Here is a 22,056-nt window from a genome sequence, read left to right as displayed (position 1 = left end):
AATTAAGGAACTACATTTAAGTAATGTATTTAAGGGCCTATTTGTTACTGTGATTTAAATAACAGTTTTCAGTGTTTAAACGACATTATACATATTTTCACACACTTTTTCACTTACATGTATTTCCAAAAAATACAAACCACTAGAAATCTCTTATCAAACGTTACTAGAAATCTCTTACCAAACAGGTCCGAAATTTTGTTGTTTTGGTAAATAGCCTGGAGGATATAACCAGGAATGTCAAACATGATCGTGGTTATTTAATCCACCAACACTGGGCGACACTCCCCGTGATTCCAAGCAACTATTTTATAGCGACCATAATGCCATTGACTGACAAAGTTCTGAATTGAAGGGTGATCGGTCTAAAAATAAAATCCGGGCTAAACAAAAACCGAAAATGGGTGGTTGTCAGTGGAAATCACATTTTTTGTAACCTCTTTTTTTTTTCAAATTTGTGACAGCAATCTTTAGGAGTAATTTTGTAGCTCATAGATGTAAAAACAAGGTTAAGAATGACATTTTCTGTTTTCAGTCAAAGCCGAAAAAGTATTGTATATTTAGACTTCAAATTGGGCCTCATATGTAATTACATTCTGGATTTTTCCCAAAAAAAAACTTGGTCCATAAAAAGAAATATAATAACTGGGACAAAACAGAAGCAAGTACAATCATCAAAAAACGAGGGGCAACAAAGCTCAAAATCAAGCCATATACATTTTTAAATTTCAAAAAAAAAAAAAAGTAAAAAAAAAAAATCAACCTTTAGACATTCACTAGCGGCTAGTGTTGTTGGCGTCAAATGTCAACTTTAGAGGCCACTGCCGGAAGAAGTGTTGGCTGATCCAAGAGCACCTGCACCTGTGGATCCATTACTTGTTTTGCTTATGATTCCCTTTCCAAAATACTCAGCAATCACAGAAAATCCATCCTTTGAACTCTTCACTTGCTGAAAGAACTGATCCTGGTCTCTAGAATTCTGCTCCAAGCTTCTCTTCATTTCCAGAACAGATCTATATTCAGGAGCACACTCAGGACATTCTTTTTCATTATCCCCAAGGCAACGCTGATGGAAAGAGTGCATACACATAAAATGTACAGCAGGGAGATCAAGTGTGAAAGTGCATGCAGTGCACTTGCTAAGCTGAAATATTCTGGCATTTGTCCTGAGATCCTGAACTTCTTTTCTCATTGCCAGAGTGTCTTCCTGCAAATTAAAGAAGCTCATTTAGTAATTTGGCTGTTCTCATTGAATGAAAATATTATGAATAAAATTCTACACATCTCAGGCTTAAAAATAATTATAAAAGGATAATTTTATTTTTATTTATCAAAATGATATTTGCATTTCTTTTAATAGGCATGAAACAGATTTATTTATATCAGTCATCATGCAATTTTCAAATTTGTAAACACATATAATATGATCAAATTATTACACCACTCTTATTGTCTTTTTGATTTGTTTATAAAATAGAACACTAAATATTAGAAGTAAAATTATTGAAATATTGGAGGAAACTAACAAAATACTGTATGGGAATTCAACTAGTATTGAATAATAGCTATGTCTATCTATTTTAATTCCTTTATTTACATTTTATCTCTTTTGTCCTTTTTAGGAGCTATTTGAAATTTTCTTATTCTCTTTCAGCAAAAAATTGTAGCACCATTTAACTCAAGGTGGAAGTGATGACAGAAACAGGTACCTGACAAAATTTCTCTAAAAAAAGCTGCAATAATTAAGCACCAACCTGATACTTCTCAATAGCTCGCCGGTCCTCTTCAATAAGCTTTGATTCTTGTTCAAGCTTTCGAGCAATATAATCCTTAATGACAGAGAGTGTGAGGCATGGATTTCTGGACAACGTTTGAAGAACAATGATAGGAGGCAAGATGTCATCCCTTTCAATATAGGTCAAAACTTCCTTCACTTCTTTAGAGCAATCTTCTCCAAGTTCACCAAAATACTTCAGCAGATCAGCCCAAAGAGATGGGTCCCCTCCTTTAACTGAATCCCCCAACCTTTTGCAGCATCCAATTAATCCCTCATGGTCATGTGCCTGCATATAGCAAGCAATCACCTCTTTGTAGAGTTTCATCTTTTCATATAAGTACAACAGCCCTTCACTAAATGCATTCATTTCACAAAGAATGATAGCTAAATCAACATCATAAAGTGGATGTTCTAGCTCAGATGGCCATGCACCCTTAAGCAAACGCAGGCCCTTGTCACGCCTTTCCAAACAATCTGTTTCCTTAGCTGAATTTTTGCCATCAGCAACCAATTTCCCAACAGCTCTAAGATTAAGATCTTCATTGTTGTTAGCTTGTGAGATGGATGGAAAGTTCAAGTCATTGGACAAGTATAACTCCAACAGTGTGTTGTGGATTTCAACTTGAGCAGGTGAGTCTTTTACCTTGGTAGTATATTTTTCAAGAAAATCCATAAGGGATTCTGGATGATGGATGAAAATGTTGAGAAAATCAATAGGAGATGGCAACATAGATATGTATGCACTTGAAGCTCCTCGCTTGACTGATTCTTTATCCTCTGTGCAAAGTCTCATGAGTATCTCAATTGTATCCACTGGCTTGTGCTCTATGAGAATCTTACCATACTCCTTCACCGTCACCCCTGCTTGACTTGGCTCAAGGCCTGAAATATAGTGCAAGGCTTCATCATATCTACCAAGGTCTTCAAGTAAGATCTTTAAGTACAATTCGTGCCTCCCTGTCTTCTTTGCAACATACATTGCATGCTCATGATAATTAGCAGCACGGCAAACCCTTATTGCAGTTTCCACATCAAACTTCTGCTCTCCAACACCGTCCTCACTTTTAATGAATTTATTTAGCTTTTCAACATCTTTCAATTTCGTGTAACAATTCAAGAGCAAAGTTGTATGGTCTTTAGAAGCAAGCCCCTTCTCATGTAACTTCTCCAAGTAGTTGGTAAGGTTGTAGATTCTCTGTGCATCTAAGAACTTCTGTATCACATAAGAAGGTTCAAGATGACCGATAGTATTAATATATTGGGCCATAGCCTCATCATAGTCTTGCTTGCTATACAAATGATCCCCATACTTTCTTAACACCTCTGCAGTTGCTGCTGCATCAGCTTGCTGGCTTTGAACAAGGTTTATAGCCACAGTATAAAGGTTTTTCTTAAACAGCATATCTAACTTGCTTTCCATATCTTTCTCCCCGATACACAAAGCTGATTTGTCAGCCATTATAAGTATGATATTACCCCATTCACAAAGCATATGAGTAACCTCTTTAACCACTATACTATGTGCAATCAAACGGTTCTTCAAGTCATAAACATTGAACGTATGCTTACCATTTCTCTGATCTGCAATCACACATAATAGATAACCACGGAACCACCCCAAGAATTTCTTCTCTCCTTCAAAAGCCCAACACGGACCACGCCCATCCACTTCGTAAAAATACACTGCTTCTGGCCGACCAATTATCAACTCCTACAACAACAACAATAATCCCAAAATTTTGGTATCAATTACAAATCTTCAACAAACTAGTCAGGGTCGACCAATTATCAACTCATGATCACAACAAAACATGCATTGACACAATACCATACAAGTATCAATAAATGCAAACTTAAAATTAAAACAAAGAACGAATAGCATACCAAGCGGTCACTCATTGTAACACTATAAACACTAGATCCAATATGATCTAGGGTTTGTTGTCTAGGCGGTTGATCCTGCAAACTAAACAAGGTAACCGAAACCGGAGTAACAGCAAATAATTGGAGTGCTTGACCATCCACTCTGAAACCTAGACCAGTTATCGAATTTGATGACGACCGGTTATCATCAACTTCAAGCCTAAAACGAGTTATACGCTCACGTCCAATGTCACCTTTGATACAGTAGATACAACCATTATCTAATCCAATAGCTATAAGCAAAATCGGCGGCACTTCCTCTAGCACTAAAAACGAAGTAATCTGCTAGCATTATCACATCAAAAATCGCCGTTACTAAGTTTTCAAAAGCTTAATTAAGATAAACAAACACACAAAAAACAATATAAATAAATAAAACCTTGGCTTGAGGGAACTGATTAGTGAAAATACGTAAGATTCCAATACAATCTGGAGTGGTGGAGCTTGTGCTTGTGCTTGTGGCCTCTGGCTGATGCATTTTGTCGAGATCGAAAACCTTGAGACACATTGAGGATTGTTGCGGCGAAATTTGTTCATCTTCTCCGATCGTCACTAGAAAGTTCCGTTGCTGAAGAAAATAAATCAAAATTTAGAGTAGTACGGTGATGTAAAAAGTAGAGAGTTGAAATTGATTCGAAATTGAAGGTCACCTTGAGGTGTTGGAGAAAGAGGACGGAGGAAGAGTGAGCGTGGAAGGAGAAATTGAAGTTGAGGCCGCGATCGAGGAGGCTGATTGTGCCGTCGCCGTAGCCGATCACTACCTTGCCTCTTCCGCTTGAGCAGCATTCGATTTTGACGGCGGCCGAATTCTCTTCCTCTGACGAAGACGGCGGCGATATTTTGTTCAATTTCCCGGCGTTTTTCTCCTCGAAGAATTCGAATTTCCTCCACTGGTACATTTTTCCTTTTGAGTCTTTCTGTTTCTCTTTCTCTGAGACTCTCTGAGCGAATTGGAAATTTTTTTTTTTTTTATCAGAAGGGAATTGGAATTTTTATTGGAGATGATTCGGGAATGTTACGGCGTTATTTTGTAACTAATTTGTCTAAGGATAAAGCGTTATAAAGAGGATTTGTTACTGCGGTATTTAGCTTATTGAGTCGTATTTGTTCGACGCAATAGACTACAATAAAATCAAAATGTGCATGATCCAACGTATGTGTGTAGAAGCAGAAGCAGAAGCAGAATCTTTAATACACAATTACTACAATTCTTCCACGAAACTTAAGTTCTACACACTGAATAGTAGGCAAAATAATAGAGAAAACATTTTTAACAAACTTTTATTAATCAACACATAATAATAATCCACCTTCTTATAAAGAGTATTTATATGAATAAAATTTCTCCTACTTCTATCAAGAAAAGAAATAATAAACCTACTTCTGCTTGAGAAAGGAAAAACAATTTAACTAGGAAAAGAAAAACAATTAAAATCCTAATTCAATTACAAAATTTTTTTTAATTAAACTTGTAAAAGCAAATAAATCATAATTCTACTAGGAAAGAGAAAACAACATAAAATATTTTATTCTCCCTTAATCAATCTGCATCATTCTCTCGGAGTTGGGGAAAACTCATCCTCGAGTTTTTGTGGTAATCTTCCACGATTAATTGGAACTCCGAATAATCCTCTTCACCCTATTCTTCTGTACAAGACAAGATGAATTAATATGTTACTTATCAATCTTTGACGAATCCATATGCTACTTATCAATCTTTTCTCACTCATAATAGATCTTGATGTATGAATTTTTATTCTTGACCTCTTTTGCCACGATGGGATAAACAAGGCAAATACTAAAAAGGAATCCACACACACATCCATAAACTTCATATTGCCTCCTCCACAAAGATTACTTAAAATCACTCGTTCATGCCTCTTGTTGATCTCTATAAATTCTTGTTCAATAAAATCCTCCCATAATGGACCAATAACGTTTTCCATTAATCTTTCCAAATTAATATTAACTATACTATCAAGAAATTTTTGAGAAGCTCATCAACCCCAATGAAATTATAGTGTTTAATGTGTTCAAGTTCAAGTTTCAGTCGATCAAAACTTTGTTCATCAATAGAGAACTCATCTATTGTTGAACAAACCAATTGTACCAACGTATGATTGTAATCAATAAAATCAATAACCTCGTGTTTTTGAATGTTGAAAGTCTCATCAACGGTGTGAGTTATGGGCTCACCTCGTATGCATATGACTTTACTTTTTATCAAGCTTAATCTTGTCTCCTTGACTACAATCATCAAGATAGTCATCATAAATTGGTGGAGAATCTCAATATACTGCACAAACTCTTTCAATGTATTCATCATCCTCTTCAATATTGTAGTCCTTCTCCTCGATATTGAGATCCTCCTCCTCCTTCACACAACATAAATTTGGATGGCAGTTTTAATTAAACTTGTAAGAGCAAATAAATCCTAATTCCACTAGGAAAGAGAAATAAACATAAAATATTAAATTATTTTCTTCTCCTTAACCAATCTACATCAGTGCATCTCTAATTGTCAAGCATCATTCTATTTGTCTTGTGTATGTCATGTCAAACGTAAAGTTTGATGTTTTTAAGCATGATAATTGTCACCTCCAATATGCCCTGTACTATCTTCTAAGCCACAAATAATCACTTGATAATCTAATAAATTTATATAGTATCTTAAAGGCAAAAGGCTGAAACATAACATTTATTGTACACTCCATTTTGGTTTATTCGGTCTACTTAGGTACATTTTAGTCAATTAGGTCTATTTCTGTCCATTTGGTCCACTTCGGTCCATTTGATTCATTTCCATCTATTCAGTCTATTTCCGTTTATTCAGTCCATTTGGTCCACTTTGATTCATTCAATCCCTTTTGATCTAGTTCGGTCCATTCCGTTCACTTTGATAATGCTTTGGAATGAGAGATTTGTGTAAAAAGACAAGCTACTTCACTAACAATTATGTCACATTTTTAGTGTAATTTTGGTAAACTCTTGATAAAATTACATTTTTCTTATGTTATTAAAATCTTGTATTTTTATTTTCTAATATAAGTGATGGATTTACTTTTATATATATATATATATATATATATTTCTTCTTTGGGCCTTTCAAAATGTATAGATGATGAATTGTTTGCAATGAGTACTAGAAACAAATTCCAACCACACACTATATTATTTACAAAATACCTCACATTTTATAATAATTAAATTTAAAATGCATTATGTTTTCTTAAAAAAAAACTTACAAAATATAAAACACTTTCAAATAACAAATATAAATAGCTTAATTTAGAAAATCTAATATATTGTATCGACTATATTTTGTTAAAAAATAATCATATCATTTTAAAAAGGAATTGAGACTAACACTTATAAGTCTTATTTACTATTTTCATTTTTCACTTAACAAAATATATATATATATATATATATATATATACAAATAATCAAATTTTTCCACAAATAGCGTGGATCTGCAAGAAGTTAATATGAAATTGGGGACGAAGCGATAGCCTAGTAGTATTTGGTTCTAACCCTATCTCCATCTTCCCCAATATCCTCACATTCATGGAAATGCAGAAGATTATGATCAAATATTTGTTCTGATAAAAATCAAATGCCAATATGTAGATTACTGGTGCGGTTTAAATGGCAAGCTCTAACCATCACCCCAAATTTTAACCACTATTCCATATCCCTGTTACTATGTTATTGAGAGTATAATTGTTTAGCATGTTACTAAGATTATTCGTAATGTTCATACATTACATTGTGCTTGTGAGAGAGAAGTGAGAGTTAACACTTAAATTTGACTTTTACTAGCTGTGCCAGCATTCAAGAACCTTGTCTCAAAAATATGTACTGGAACAGTGTACATTTTGACTTTTTGTAACAGAATAACCAAACTGAAAAACAAATAGTATTTATTGAAATGAGTACAAATAAATACATTGATTTTGATAAAGACGTCCAGTAATCCTACAAAGAAAATATGCCATGCTTCTGTCCACATAATCTTCAATGCTGTGAAATTTCATCCCTTTGCTATACACATTGTGTTAGTTGAATTGACTACACATATGCATTAATCGATCCCGAAAAGCATGTATTTTATCCACTCATCCCAAAATGTGAATATATAATGCATCAGCCCACAGAAAGGTCCCTGCCAATTGAAGTCTACCACAGCTCTTGATAAAATAAAATAAAATAAAATCTTTCAACAGCATGGCCCATCTTCAGTAAATGTATTGAGGCTTCCTTCACTACCAGTGGCAGCACACAAGGCCTTCCAGATGGGGACTAGCATTTTCACCGGTGGGTGTAATTCCTAGAGAATGAATTCATGTTTCAGGAGCCAAAGTAAAAGAAAGACTTTCAATAAGAAAAATCTGTCATGTATAGGCGTCATTTTAAATGAGTGACTAATCATCCCATTTATTGTTAAACAGCTACAATAGAACCCAAAATCCACATAACATCAAAATTCTATAGTGGATCCATTCATAATAGAGTGATCCGCTCATAAGAGTGACATAACATCATACTATGTCTTAAAAAAAGTTCATCAATCAGTATTTCTCAAAAGGACAGGACATTGAAATAAACAGGATTCATTTACCTTAAAAACTAACATCAATTCTGCTTCTTCCTGTACGATCAATGACAGGCTCCAGTAACAAGTAACAGGGGTCACGCATTCTAATAGTACAGGTTTCAAGATCTTGTCAATGGGTACAAAGCGACGGATAATGTTACCACTATATGTATAGAGTGAAACACAGAAAAAGATTATATTAGAAAACCTGAGACAGTGTATTTATAAAATTAATATATAACATGGACAAAACCTGCTTGGTTATTGCTAGATTTACTTCAAGGGGCACAACCCTAGTACATGAGATGCATGCAACAGAAAGAAGATTTGCCATGTTTCTCATGAGCTAGAACACTAGAGACAAATTTTCAGGCCTTTAAGGATGCATAAGCAGTCAAAATTTCAGGATAAAAAGAAAGAACATATGCTACAATGGTGAAAGATTGGGGGGGGAGGGTGGGGGTTTAAAAAAAGGAAGAAGAAGAAGAAGAAGAAGGAAGCAAGACCCTGGTTTTTTCCATCCTAAATCCCATTATAGTGAAAAACTTATAACATATATTAACAGCATAAATTCCCCCATTTTTTTCACAACATTCATAGAAGGAAGGAATTCTGATCAAACTAGTTCATCACTCCAAATATGCGTATGAACTTTCTAAAATGCTATGAATTTCATGCATCAAAACCTCAGCTTAAACAGTACTTACAAGAAAATCGTAATAACTTTTGATACAAAGATACCATATCATAAAGAAACTTACAGTTAATCTAGTAGGACAGTGGAGACCTTAAAACAAAGAGTGGTTTGTACATTCATTCCCAAAAATAAGCTACCACTTTTCATTTGACCAAAAAGGGGAAAAAAAATACCTTACATAGTGAGTTTCAAGTTGAACTCCTAAAGCTGGCATAATCACAACAGACTCTGAGTCATCAATAATTAAAACCAGTTAGGAAGCTAATAAGAGCAAATCTCCCCTTCCCCCTCACCTTGCAGCCAACACTCACTTATAAAAAAAAATTAAATTAATAAGAGCGATTCTAGAAATGATTTACAGGTAATAGATCTATTTTATCTTTTCTATAATAGATAAAGCTCCATCCTCCATGTCTTAGGTTCGCACCTTTCTCAACAGGCTTCTGAAGCAAGAGCTTGACAATTAATACATCCCAAATAAAGCTCCAAAAAACAACGGCAATTGATTTATCCTGTTATATTTACTGTCACCCATATCAGATAATGATAAGCATAATAAAGAATACCAAGTAAAATTTAAGACAAATTTTAAAGCTGTATAAAAATTTACAAAATATATACTATATAGAGAGATGCTACGTCCACAACATTTTTACAACATTTTCACAACAAATCAATGGTGATTAGTTGTTATTGGTTAAATTTGAACCTAACACGAAGATTACTTTTTTGCCCCAACAATAACAACCAGTAACAACCTGCCACTTAAAATTTGTTGTAAAAATGTTGTAGACATCTCATTTCTCTACTATATATGGTTACCATCCAGCTACTTGAAATTACAATAACTTCACAAACATTCAAATTAAAAGCTGAGATATCACATGTAAAAAGGTTGCTTAAGAAAATTTTTTTGAATAACGACATGAATAAGATTCAAGACAAATACCAAACAAAACCCAAAGAACTCATACAAATGCATTCCACTGATAGCAATAATTATCTCATGCATCACATACATGCATCCTCTCTCGCACAATGTTTAGACCCCGCAACTGTCACACACTGTGAGAGCAAAGATACATATACCCGATGCATGAGATACATTCTCCACTGATAGACACTAAAAGACTAACCGGTGTATAGGAAATATCGAAAAAGTCAGTCTCACTAAATTCGTAGTGTGCTAGCATAAAGCATGGATTGTCACCTAATATATACAAACTAAAAATTAAATGGTAAAGGAAGAACTAGACAACCTTATACAAAAAAAAAAAAAAAAAAAAGAACAGACAGTGTGTGTACCTTGATAAGGAAAAGAAGAATGGCATTTGCTAAAATAAGAAGAGCCGAGAAGAATACGAGGAAACCCTTTGAACGGCTCTTTCGAACGATGATACTGTGCACATCAGCCGCCTCAGAATTAGGCCACTTACATTCATGTTTGTAACTATATATCTTATTACTAATACAACTCTCCACCATTCTCAATACTCTTTAAGCTTTCAGATTTTTTTTTTCTTGCTTATACCTGCATTGACAAAGAAACAAACTAACAAACCAGAAGTTGAAGGCCATTATATTTATTTATATAAAATTGCACAAAGTACTTCATTGATTTCTTCTAATTTTGAATCTTCATTTTTTTTTTCTTCCTAATATTGCAAATAGCAAAAACTAAACTGAAAACTTGAATTGCAAAACTGCCACCAAATATTACTAAATCAGATTACAAGAAATGAATAGATGAGATTACTTGCCTTAAATGGTTGCTTATTGGTTCCAAAATCAATCTCACAGTCGAAACGCACCGTATGCATGTCTTTGGATCCCCTCTTCTATTGCGCCCTGAAGCTTCGCGGTTCAGACTTTCTCAGAGTTTACGAGCTAACGAAACGTACCGTTTAAGCGCCACAAGGAGACTGACTTGTAGTCAGTTAGGGATTTTTTTTTTTTTTTTTTAAACGACATACCGTTTATTTTGAAACCAGCGCAAATGAAATGCACGATTTGGCCCACTACCCATGGCCAGGGGTCGGTTTTGCCAAAAGTTCAAACGACAACAAAACCATTTTAAGCCCAAAAAGAATTTCTTTGAAATGAATCCATTTAATGGCTCATAGTCATATCAAATTATTATAAATTTAAATATACATCTAGTTTTTATGTCATTTGATATTTTCAACGACATGGCACTTTAAGTTGTTAGATCCAAAAATAAAAATCTTAAATATGAAATGAAATAGAGATGATCTTATTCTACTTAAATCGTAGTTATTACCCTTTAAGAGGACAATAAAGAAACCAACATATTACATCTTTACATCATCCCCAATAAGTTTAATTACACTTTACCTTTATTTATGGTGTAGTTATAATGCCTTCCTAAACTTCAATATTGAACAACATGCCATTTTAGTTATTAGTACAAATTATTCTTCATTTTACTTCCTTTCGGTCATTATTAGGATGATTTCTAATAAATTTAAATACAAAGTCAAATTTGATTAAAATAACATAATTTTGAATTTTCTGTTAATTTGATGGAAATATTGTAGGGGTCAAAGTGCTTATTACTAATACCAATAATTAAGTGTATACATCGTTCAATTTGAAAGTTTGGGGGATATTGCAGCTACACCCCAGTTAAGAAAGAAATTACAAATTACAATAAGTCTGAACAAATATCTAATGTGTCTAGTGATGTGGTGGACACGTTCAAAATCTTAGTGAATTTTCAAATGTCACAAGGAGATTAAACATTAGCCCAAGAATAGTTTGACTTCCTATAAAACTGTTTCGTGCCATCATGTGGTCCTCCTATGTACAAGATTCTCCCTATTCCAATTGAAATGGATGATTAAGATTTTTTTTTTTTCTTTCTTAGATCTGATTGGCAATGTACAAAGTGCTATGAGAAGCATGCTGCATGCAATTGATGCAGGAGATACCCCCTTCCCCTGCAGCCCACCTATATTAATCTCCTTTTTAAAAATTAAAAAAAAAAAAAAAAATGTTTTCGCTCATTTTTAAAAGAGGTTTTACTATAATTTGCCTTGAAGGCATACATTAGTAAACAATTTTAAAAAAAATTATAAAAAAATGAAAAAAGTTACTAACTTTCTTTTACAGCTTTTTTTAATTTTCCCATTTTAGGAAACTTGGTTAATGTTTGGCATGCATTAACCAGGCCCTTTCAAATAATGAGCAGGTCATGAAGCCAGGTTGGGGCTATGGTAGCTAGATAGTTAGAACATACACGAGTTTACTCTAGAACTTAGTCACAATTGATAGCAAATGGCTTCTCTTTAATAATTCAGTAAGATTGGTTCAATATCAATAAGCTCAAAATTAGAGGCTTCATATCAAATTACACAGAAATGCACTCACTGCTAATATTACAGAGGATTCCAACCAGATTACTATACTTAATAATTACAGAAATACCCCATGCTATTGATTGCATGATTAGCGGTAACTTAAATTGCGGTTGGCTGCTTCCTTTAAGACAACACATACGTCAAGATTCTTCATTCATGGGTGCAAATTGTCAAAAAAGTGATTTAGGCAAACACCCAAAGTATTACTATTTCCTTGCAAACAAAGCTATCATAATTAAGTCTAAAAAGAAAAAGAAAAAAAAAAAAAAATTAACATCATCATCACCCCCACCAAACTTCTCAACACAAATCTAAATCTCACTCTATTAACAACAGACAAAAGCAACTCAAGATTAATCATCAGTCAAACTCGAAAACCAATTCCAAATTACCATGTCATACTAGTATATCTACCACTCTCCAGCTTAATTCAGTTCATTTGTATCATAGATCCATAAGTATATAGTATTACTACGTTAGGCGTGATATATCAATTAGACCGGATCGATTAGCACTGATCGCTGCTAGCCCAACAACCTCAATCTGGGAACTGTATGGCTTCTAGGGACAATATATATATATCTTCGTCAAGTAAAATAACAATGCTGGACAAAATGAGTGTCAACCTACATGCCGTAGTCTTCTGAATGCTGATAAAGACCATAGTTCCCTGGCACTTCCATCTTTCCAGTGAGATGGTCATTTCCTGAAAAAGTTTATCAGGGAGGTAATAAGCACACATATATGTCCAACTATGTGTGTGTCTGTGTGTGTGTGTAACAAGATACTTTGTGCTTATACATGAATGTAACATGATGCTTTTCTATTCCTAGCTAGGATACACTTGATAGGAATAGAGGGAGCCTATATATAACAAAAATCAAGTAGAGAAAGAAAAGAGCAGCATCTCAGTGAGTGTGGCTAATTAGGTTTAAGAATTAAGTGCTATAATGACAAGACAGAGGCCCAAAAGAGTGTTGATTAAGATTATGAGAAACACATGATAACCTATGAGTTTAGCAAAAATATAGACCTTTTAATTAGAAAGTCCATCCCTGATTTTCTATAAGCATTATTATGTTCAGTAGTGGTGGATACTAATCAAAATATATCAATAAAACATGAACTGTAACTGAATAATTAACAAAGAAATCTACAGACAAGCAAAACATTAACTATTACTGAATAATTAACAGAATAGTTTTACCATTTATAGAAATGAAGTCTAGTGGAAATCACATGAAATAGAGGAAAACTTGTGAATTTGTTATTCACACTTTCTTGATTGTTAAAAGTACTATATCTACTAAATTACTTGATAAAAATGACATTATCTGATATATCAGACCTCTTGAGTATTTCTACTATAACAGGAAGATGTGTCAGATTCCAGGTAAGATGGCGAGCTAATGGAAAGAACTAGGTAGTTAAAGAACATACATACTTGGATTTGATAGCAAACCTTCGTAAAAAGAAATTTGGCCTAAACTTCTAGCAGGTTTTAAACCATCATCTGAAGGAAACATAGCCTCAGCTTTACTGCTCTGTGGGTCTAAGAAATGCAGATCAGAGCTTATCTCAGGATTCTGGAAGCACAAATCTTCAGCCCTAGGATCTGAGTTCTGTTGGGAGTGAAACTCCTCTGGTTTTGTCTTCTTATCCTTAGGGGAATCAACTTCTGTCTCTACTTCTGATTCACCATTGTTTGGTGCTGAATTTTGTTGTTTCCTTTTTGATCTAGCACGCCTATTCTGGAACCAGTTATAGACATTTGTTTCTGAAATTTGGCCATGCTGACCCAGTTCAGAGGTTATCTCTTTGATCTTCTGTTTGCTTGGAGTTCCATTCCCTTGATCAAATATACGCTCCAGAATTTGAAGTTGCACAGGTGTTGGAGTCCACCGCTGTCTAGAAGTGATTTTGTGGCCAGCAGATGTCATTAAGGGGTCACAATATAAATTGCCCAGCCTCACTCCTGAGTAAGCAAGAGTGGAAGTCTTGTTTGAGAAAATATGGAATATTTAACTCCCATATTGAAAAATAAAGTGTAGGTAAATGGAATTAAACCAGAGCAATAAGAAGGTTTCACATCCACCACTGGATGCCACTACTATGCATACGTATCTAAGGCAGCTGATCCATGGTTTACATCTTGCTAAGTTGAAAATGATCAGCTGCCTTTCAAATCAGCTAAGTTTTTAGAAGGAGGGGACAGAGAACTTGACAAAATCAACTACAATTGAAATAAACTTAAGAAAAACATACCACATAACTGCTGCATGGATTCAAACCTCCTATAAATGAAATAACAAAATTCCTCCTTTCAGTGAAAACACTGGACATTCATGGCATGCTTACTCACAAATGTTTGATGCTTAAAAGAATAAAATGGTACATTAGATCAAGCATAGTTATTAGACACCGAAAACAGAACAACATTTTGCGTGCGTCTAGTAAGTTAAAGCAGGAAAAACAAACAAGTTAAGAAATAAAATTAGATATGAAGGAAAAGGCCCAAATTTAATGAAAATGCTTGGAATAACATTTTGAAAGCTACGGCTTTTTTCACACCAAGTACTAATTTTTTCGTCTACCAAAAGATCGTATCTAGCATCCAAATCCCATAGACCCCATAGATTGGGGAGGCAGGGACTATCGTGAATGTTTCTCCTCCATTCATTTCACATTGCTAATGAATTCTGTTAGAATCATTTCCACTTTCAAATGGGAAGAATGCAGAAAATGGAATAGACTGGTGATAAAATGATCAACCAATATGTGTACATTGCTAGAGTGAGCTTGTAAAACAAGAAACAAAGAAATTCAAATTGAGTTCTCTTAATTTAGAGCTGCGTATAAAACTTAATAGCTCTTTAAGATCAAGCAATAAAATCAGGAAGCTCATACCTAGAGCTCCAGTGGTCCAAGCACAATATTGAAATAGCAAGCTTCATTATATAGATTATTGAAGCTTGGTTTGACTCCCCCTTGATGAAATTGATAACAAATTCAAAAAAATTGACATATCTGGAACTAAATTAACTTATCCTAAGTGAGAAAATATGGGAAATTCGGAAGTAATCCACACAATCCCTTTCAGCCCTACTCTATTGTACCAAAAGCATGTATCAGAACAAACTCAAAAGTGATTCATTGAAATACAGAGCACTAAGGCCTCAAATTTTCCCCCTTTATGCCCATAAAAGATTTTCTAGACATAGATCAATGGTTAGAGCAAAGATGTATGAGATGAAACCTCATCATAACAAAGACACACAAAAGAAACACAAGGAATGATAATTAAGGAAGGAGAAACCACAAGCCACATTCTTAAAAAAAGAAAAGGGAAAGAAAACCCATAATTTGTTTAGGGGGACAAACCCTATACAAATATTGGACATTTGTAAATATCAGAGACTACAAAAATAAACCCCAAACCTTACCATAAAGAAAATGACAAAATGACAGAAGTATCAGAAGAATGATCAAAAGCCAGCCCATCATAGAAAACCCATAAACGAACAAAAACTAAACCAAAAGGTATAACTTGAATTCCCCATAAAAGCACTAACATTTAACACCCATGCGAGACCACTATCAAGAAAACCATTTGCGCTTATCTAATAATAAAACAAATGTTGTATTGAACTAGAAGTTAATTAAAAAGTAAAAAATAGAATGACCGAAAAGAATACATGTGACTACCATGTTGAAAATCCATAACCGACCCCAAATTTTGGGGACTAAGATGAAACATCGCAAAGCAAACATAACAGAAGTAAAGCTAGAGAGAGAGAGAGAGAGAGAGAGAGAGAGAGACCTGCAAGATCTTGTTGGGCAGTGAGATTCTTGTGCATCTCAACGAGTTGTTCACAAATGGAGGCGTAAAGAGCAATCTGTTTACGAAGAGTTTCCAATTGTTCATCGGTCATGACCTTGACATACAACATCCCACCATTTCCATTCCCATTAACTTCAATATTATTACCAACATTCCCATTCTGATGCTCCTCTCTCTCTTGCTGCTGTTGTTGGTGTTGTTGATGTTGTTGGTGTTGGTGATGGTGATGATGATGAGGATGAGGATGTCCTTGCTTCTCCCACTCCATCATGTTGAACTCAGTCATAAAAGAGAAAATAAAAAACTAGTATTTTTCTCTCTTTTCTTTGTGTCTATGTGGGTGTGTTTCAAGGTTTCAGCTTTCAATATATGTATGTCTTTCTTTGAAAAAGAAGACAAGGAAGGGGGGTTGCTGTTGTTGAGTTGAGTTGAGTGGTCTTTGAGAGCAGAGAAGGATAACGAGAAAGTGAAGAAAGAGACAAATGGGGCATAGACCAAAAGAGAAGGCGTGGAAGAAAAGTGTGTTTGAGTTGTTGGGTGGCGCAGTGTCGTTTTGCATGCGTATTTTAGCATTACCCTGAGGTCGTGCGCGTTTTTTTTCTGTTTTGTTGCAACTTGCAATGCAAACTAATGTTGAGCTTTGGCCTTTGAGCAAGAGTTCATTCCTTATTTACCGTGTACCTACCGACACATGTTTCAAAAAATTCGGACTTTTCTCTTATCGGTACAAATTTGATTTTGCAGCAGAATGTTTGGTTTTTATAAGACTTCTCAACAACAGCGCTACTCTTATGTTTGTTTGTTTGTTTTTTTTTTTTTTTTTTTAATAATAATAATAATAATAATAATACAAGAGCATGGTTAAGACCTGGAGAAAGACCACATCGAAAATTTATTTTGTTGAATTGATTTTGAAATAACATGCTTTGACATAAATCTTTATTATTGTTACTATTTTTTCCAGAAAATCTATAATTATAAGTAACTTTTTATAATTTTTTAATAATTATTGAAATGACATATTATAATGGTGCTAATAATAATTATGCATAATTAGTCAATGTGAAAGTGAATTGATGTTACTTTAATGACAATTTATCATATTAATAGTTGTAAAAATATTGTAATATTTGTTGTGTTAAACCAATTATAAAAAATCATAGTAACCCTTATGAGAGTAATTTATTGATTTAACAAATACTATTTTCCTTTTAAAAAAATTATTTTTATTCTTGTTTTTTTAATTCGATAGTTATAACAAGAGACGTGAGATTTGAACCTTCAATGTTTCTTTTGAAAATATCAAAAGGTGCCAACTAGTTTAATTACAAAAGCACTTAGTCATAACATCTTTATTCTAATAAGTAATAATAAAATAATAAACATCCATGTATTGTTGTATCTCTAACTCTATAATTGCAAAGATTGTTTACATTTGGAAAAGAGATTTAATTATACATTTGGAAAATAACATAGTTTGGCTACAAACTTAGTTGTAACCTAAAGTTATAACTTCCATTAAAACAATTAACATGACTACATATTTTGAAAATCTAGTAGTTAGATTGCATGTTCTTTATGCTCTTAACACACCAGTCAAATTTTATGTTAATCGGATGTTATTTACATTATGATCAATAAACTAATTTTTATACATAATTTTAGATTACAAAAACTTGCATTTTAAACAATTGATTAATAACATAACTACTGATCTTTAGTCTTCTATAAATTTTGCAAGTATGGAGGATATAAGAAGTAAATGTAATCCAATGGTAGATTTATCAAAATTCACATCTAATAAAAAGATATTAAATGAAATTGTAGCCTAAGACTATAACTAAGTTTGTAGTCAAATTTTGTCATTTGGAAAATATGCTGAATAATACTCCTAAATTTAATGAATTATATATGGCAATAGACATTAGTGCTTTAAATGAGTTTGTGTACAACACTTTTTTTTTCCTTTTCAAAAATATAAGGGTGGGGGGGAATATGTAAAACATACACATTATTTCAATTTTTTTATTATTAATGCATGTAGATGGGAGGATTTTGGAAAATTAAGGGACCCCCCTAGCCTCTAATGACCAAAAAAGCATTAGACACATATGCATTATATCCTAAAAGGAGTAGTTAAGTTTCATTTAGGACTTATCGTAATAGTTTATATAGCATAGATCTACCAAGTAAACATTCGATATAGGACTTAGTACACATCTAGCAACACAAACTGTTGGGGATATTACATAAAGTAATAATGGAAGAACAAGGTTAACACAAAAAACAAACAGAAAATAGATAATTTGGAGACACTATATGGTTTTTCTTAGACAATATTCCCCCCCCCCCCAACTATTGTTGTTAAAGGGTTATCGCAAATTTGTCTCCATGATACAACCAAGATGTTCGGTTCTACAAATAGCAATTCTGGAGAATGACCACAGGATTTCTTGTGTTTCTATCTAACTTACTATTTTCAAATGAACATAAGCCTCTATTTATACCCATAGGGTTATATTTCATCAAAAGGCACATATGGAGAGTTAAAAATGTTTCATAAAACCATTAACAAGGCTTGAAACATCTTCAATAGAAAATTCTGTAGAAAATCTTGTTTCATAGTTTTCGATCGATCGAGTGAGTGCTCTTTTCGATTGGTTGAACAAGAATCGAACAATGATCAAGCTATCTAGAGACTCCAGGATTATTTTTTTACCATTTTCAATCGATCCAGCCAAAGCTTCAACCAATTGAAAATGCTGGTTTTTGAATTTTCACTTAGAAAATTTTAGAACTTGAATTTTAACTTTATGAAATCATATTCTCCAAACTCAAATATCATTATTACAGTCTCTCCTTGTATATACCTATATATACAACACAAACTATTCTAATCTATTTCAATTGGGATATTGCATTTAGTGACACATTTTTTTTTCAACTTTATTTTTATTTATAATCATTCACATGATGTATATAATATGTATGTAACAAAAAGAGTGTTACTAACAAGCCAATGTAAAAGTGACATTGCTCTAGCAAGAACTTTATAGTGATGGTGCCGTAAGGTGTGAGATGCTTCGCATTGATGGTGGTGCTTTGATTTGGCTCTCTCTGTGGACGTTGGACATGCTCTTTCCCTTAATGTTATCACTGCAGGCTCGTAGACTGAAAATTTATGGGTTGATTCTTTGGTTTGGATTAACTTATGAATTCATTTTTGTTTGGTTTTAGGTTGTGGTGTTGCTTGAGATGATTTTTACCACCTAAGATGATTTTTAAAATGAGGAGATAGTAATATTTAAATGGAATATAGAGTGTTGGAGCAACCACATTAGTGGTTGCAAAGTCTTGCAAAATACAAAAACTACTTCATTTTACACATTGTGACCTAAAAAACACCTACATCATTAGGTGTAAAATTGTGTATAAATCAAGGATGTCAATACCGTACCGGAGACTGTACCGGTTTGGCCAGCGGTACGATATATTTCGGCTACCGGTCAATACCGGTGTACCGTTTCGGGTTTACCGTTATACATATGAAATCCTATATATATATATATATATATTTTTTTTTTTTTTGCTGAATTTAAATCCTATGTCTTTAAATATATTTAGGCCCAATTCATCATTATTTTTATCCTTCTACAACGGCCCAATCCATCACATATAAATCTAAATTATTTAATCATTATATCCAAAAAAAAAAAAATACTTGGAACAATTGTAAAAGATTCAAACCGTCAAAGACCCCACCAAATTCACGTGAATTCTGATAGAATTCAATGCCTTACAGCCTTAGTTTAACTTTAACCACAGCCACACATTATTTTCAAAAAGAATAAACACAGCCACATGTTTTGAAAATGCATTGAGAAGCCAAACGCATTGAGAAGCCAAATGCTCAGGGACGAGAAGGCTGGTGTTAAGCGAAATGCGCAGGGACGAGAAAGCTGGTGTTAAGCGAAGAAGAGGAGAAGATAGAAAAAAAAAAAAGTAAGAACGAGAGATGCAAATTAATAGAATGAGGCCAAGATGCAGCGGTAGTCTCTGCCGGAACTTCGTCATTGTCTCAATGTCACGGATCTACTGGTTTTTGCAGCTGTAGGCTCTACCAGAACTTTTAGTCCGGTATCCATTTACCGGCCGAAATAGCCGGATTTCACCGGTACAGCCGGTACGCGACCGGTACGGCCGGTATTTTTTCCGGTACGAAACAGAGGTAGTATCTGTACCGGTTTACTGGCCGGTGCGGTATATTCCGGCGGTACCGGCCGGTACGGTACGGAATTGACATCTTTGGTATAAATGCACAAATGTTATAGTAACCGTATATATATGCATGGTTATTATAGCTCTTACATTTAATATTTTAGAATTTTTTGGTATTTTAGGTCCAGGGGCGGCTTGATGCATTTGGGGGCCTAAGGCGAAAATTGATCATCTTAATTTAGATGCAAAATTACAACTAATTAACATGAACTACATAGATTTTTTTTTTTTTTGGGAATTTTTAAGACAGAAAAAATTTGACAAAATTTTTCATACTTGTTGATGTGGTAGATTGATAGTGGTAAGTAAAACAGTGGTGTTAGTGGCAGATTTAGATGAAAACTAGTAAAAGTTTGTTAATTAGACTCTTATTATTATTCTTTTTTTTTAGAAGTGCAACATTCACAATATTTTTTACAACAAATCCTAGATTTTAAACTGCTTTTTGTTTTTATTTGAAAATATCACTATAATTAGTTTTTTGCCATCAACAATAGGCTGTAACAACCTGCTACTTAGCATTAGTTTTAAAAGTGTTGTGAAAAATATTGCGGACGACGTTGCATTTTTCTCTATTTTTTTATTTGTTTTTCATCTAGTAAAAAAAAATTATTTTATTTATTGATTATAAATAATCCTATTGATTAAAATTTGGGGGCCTTTTTTTTACTTGGGCCTTAGGCGGCCGCATTTCTTGCTCTACCATAGAGCCGGCCCTGTTTAGGTCTGTGAGAGAGAGGGGTAGTAAGTGAGGAAATAATAAAAAAATTTAAAAAAATGAATATTTTATTGAATAAATGTGTAGAATAAATAAACTAATATGAGTGTTTTGTAAAAATAGATGTGTAAAATAAAAAATAATAATATTTTTGTGCAAAATAAATGAAAAATTTGCGATGATTGATACGGTTGCTCTTAGAGCAACCACATCAGTGGTTCCAAAAATGTGTAAAATGCAAAAAGTTCCCAATTTTGCACATTCTAACCCAAAAAATACTCACATCAGTTTTTGTAAAAATGTGCAAATATACACTATGTCTAAATGATTTTTTTTTCTCTCTCCTCTCTCTACCTCTGACTCACCTCACTCTCTTTTTCTCATTTCCTTTCTCACCTCACTCTCACTGATCAACTCTCTCTCATTTCATCAGAATCTCTCATTTCATCAGACTCTCTCATTTCATCAGATCAATTCTCTTACCGACCCACATCGTCGATCTGTTGGCCTACAACAACAATTCCAAACCATTCCATTCTTCCCTAAGTCCGAACCTATTTTCTCACCCAATACGTTCATGTTTCTCATCGAAACTTCATGCTTTTATGGGTCTTTCTGGGATACCCAATTCTCAATTCCTTCAGTTTCAGCCTCAAATCACCTCATATTCCTGAACCCACTTCCTATTTCGGCTAACCTTTCTCTTTGTGAAATTAACAACCGAAGCCAAACCTGAAACGGAAATGGAAATGGAAATGGAAATTCCTCCTATTCTTTATGGAATTACTTCTGTTATAGGCCAACACATCCTTTTCCCATCGCCGATCTGTCGATCTTGTGTGGGT

The 22,056-nt window shown here is 33.8% G+C and overlaps 3 protein-coding genes across 5 annotated transcripts; all 3 read right to left on the bottom strand.

Moving 5' to 3' along the window:
* Window positions 1-650: 650 nt before the first annotated feature.
* LOC115994887 (vacuolar protein-sorting-associated protein 11 homolog) lies at window positions 651-4,729 on the bottom strand. The gene is made up of 5 exons (XM_031119202.1): window positions 4,351-4,729; window positions 4,080-4,268; window positions 3,662-3,982; window positions 1,755-3,488; window positions 651-1,207 (listed from the first exon to the last, which is right to left on the bottom strand). Exons 1-5 carry the CDS (start codon window positions 4,597-4,599, stop codon window positions 812-814), a joined length of 2,889 nt encoding a protein of 962 aa, XP_030975062.1. The 5' UTR covers window positions 4,600-4,729; the 3' UTR covers window positions 651-811.
* A 2,868-nt stretch (window positions 4,730-7,597) lies between these two features.
* On the bottom strand, window positions 7,598-10,903 carry LOC115993914. Its single transcript, XM_031117902.1, has 6 exons — window positions 10,755-10,903; window positions 10,300-10,525; window positions 9,422-9,506; window positions 9,168-9,222; window positions 8,322-8,460; window positions 7,598-8,030 (listed from the first exon to the last, which is right to left on the bottom strand). The coding sequence occupies exons 2-6, from the start codon at window positions 10,477-10,479 to the stop codon at window positions 7,920-7,922; spliced, it is 570 nt and encodes a 189-aa protein (XP_030973762.1). The 5' UTR covers window positions 10,480-10,525; window positions 10,755-10,903; the 3' UTR covers window positions 7,598-7,919.
* A 1,659-nt stretch (window positions 10,904-12,562) lies between these two features.
* LOC115995319 (WUSCHEL-related homeobox 13) lies at window positions 12,563-16,745 on the bottom strand. 3 transcript variants are annotated; one of them, XM_031119836.1, is made up of 3 exons: window positions 16,195-16,745; window positions 13,815-14,349; window positions 12,563-13,080 (listed from the first exon to the last, which is right to left on the bottom strand). In XM_031119836.1, exons 1-3 carry the CDS (start codon window positions 16,499-16,501, stop codon window positions 13,074-13,076), a joined length of 849 nt encoding a protein of 282 aa, XP_030975696.1. In that variant the 5' UTR covers window positions 16,502-16,745; the 3' UTR covers window positions 12,563-13,073. The 3 variants fall into 3 exon arrangements, with proteins under 3 accessions (XP_030975696.1, XP_030975694.1, XP_030975695.1); XM_031119834.1 differs by having other exon boundaries at window positions 13,819-14,349; window positions 16,195-16,744; XM_031119835.1 differs by having other exon boundaries at window positions 13,837-14,349; window positions 16,195-16,744.
* Window positions 16,746-22,056: the final 5,311 nt, after the last annotated feature.

The sequence above is a fragment of the Quercus lobata genome, chromosome 6, assembly GCF_001633185.2.
Source record: "Quercus lobata isolate SW786 chromosome 6, ValleyOak3.0 Primary Assembly, whole genome shotgun sequence".
Taxonomy (NCBI): domain Eukaryota; kingdom Viridiplantae; phylum Streptophyta; class Magnoliopsida; order Fagales; family Fagaceae; genus Quercus; species Quercus lobata.
The sequence above is the reverse complement of the archived record's forward strand: the minus strand, read 5'-3'. Positions and strand labels throughout refer to the sequence as shown.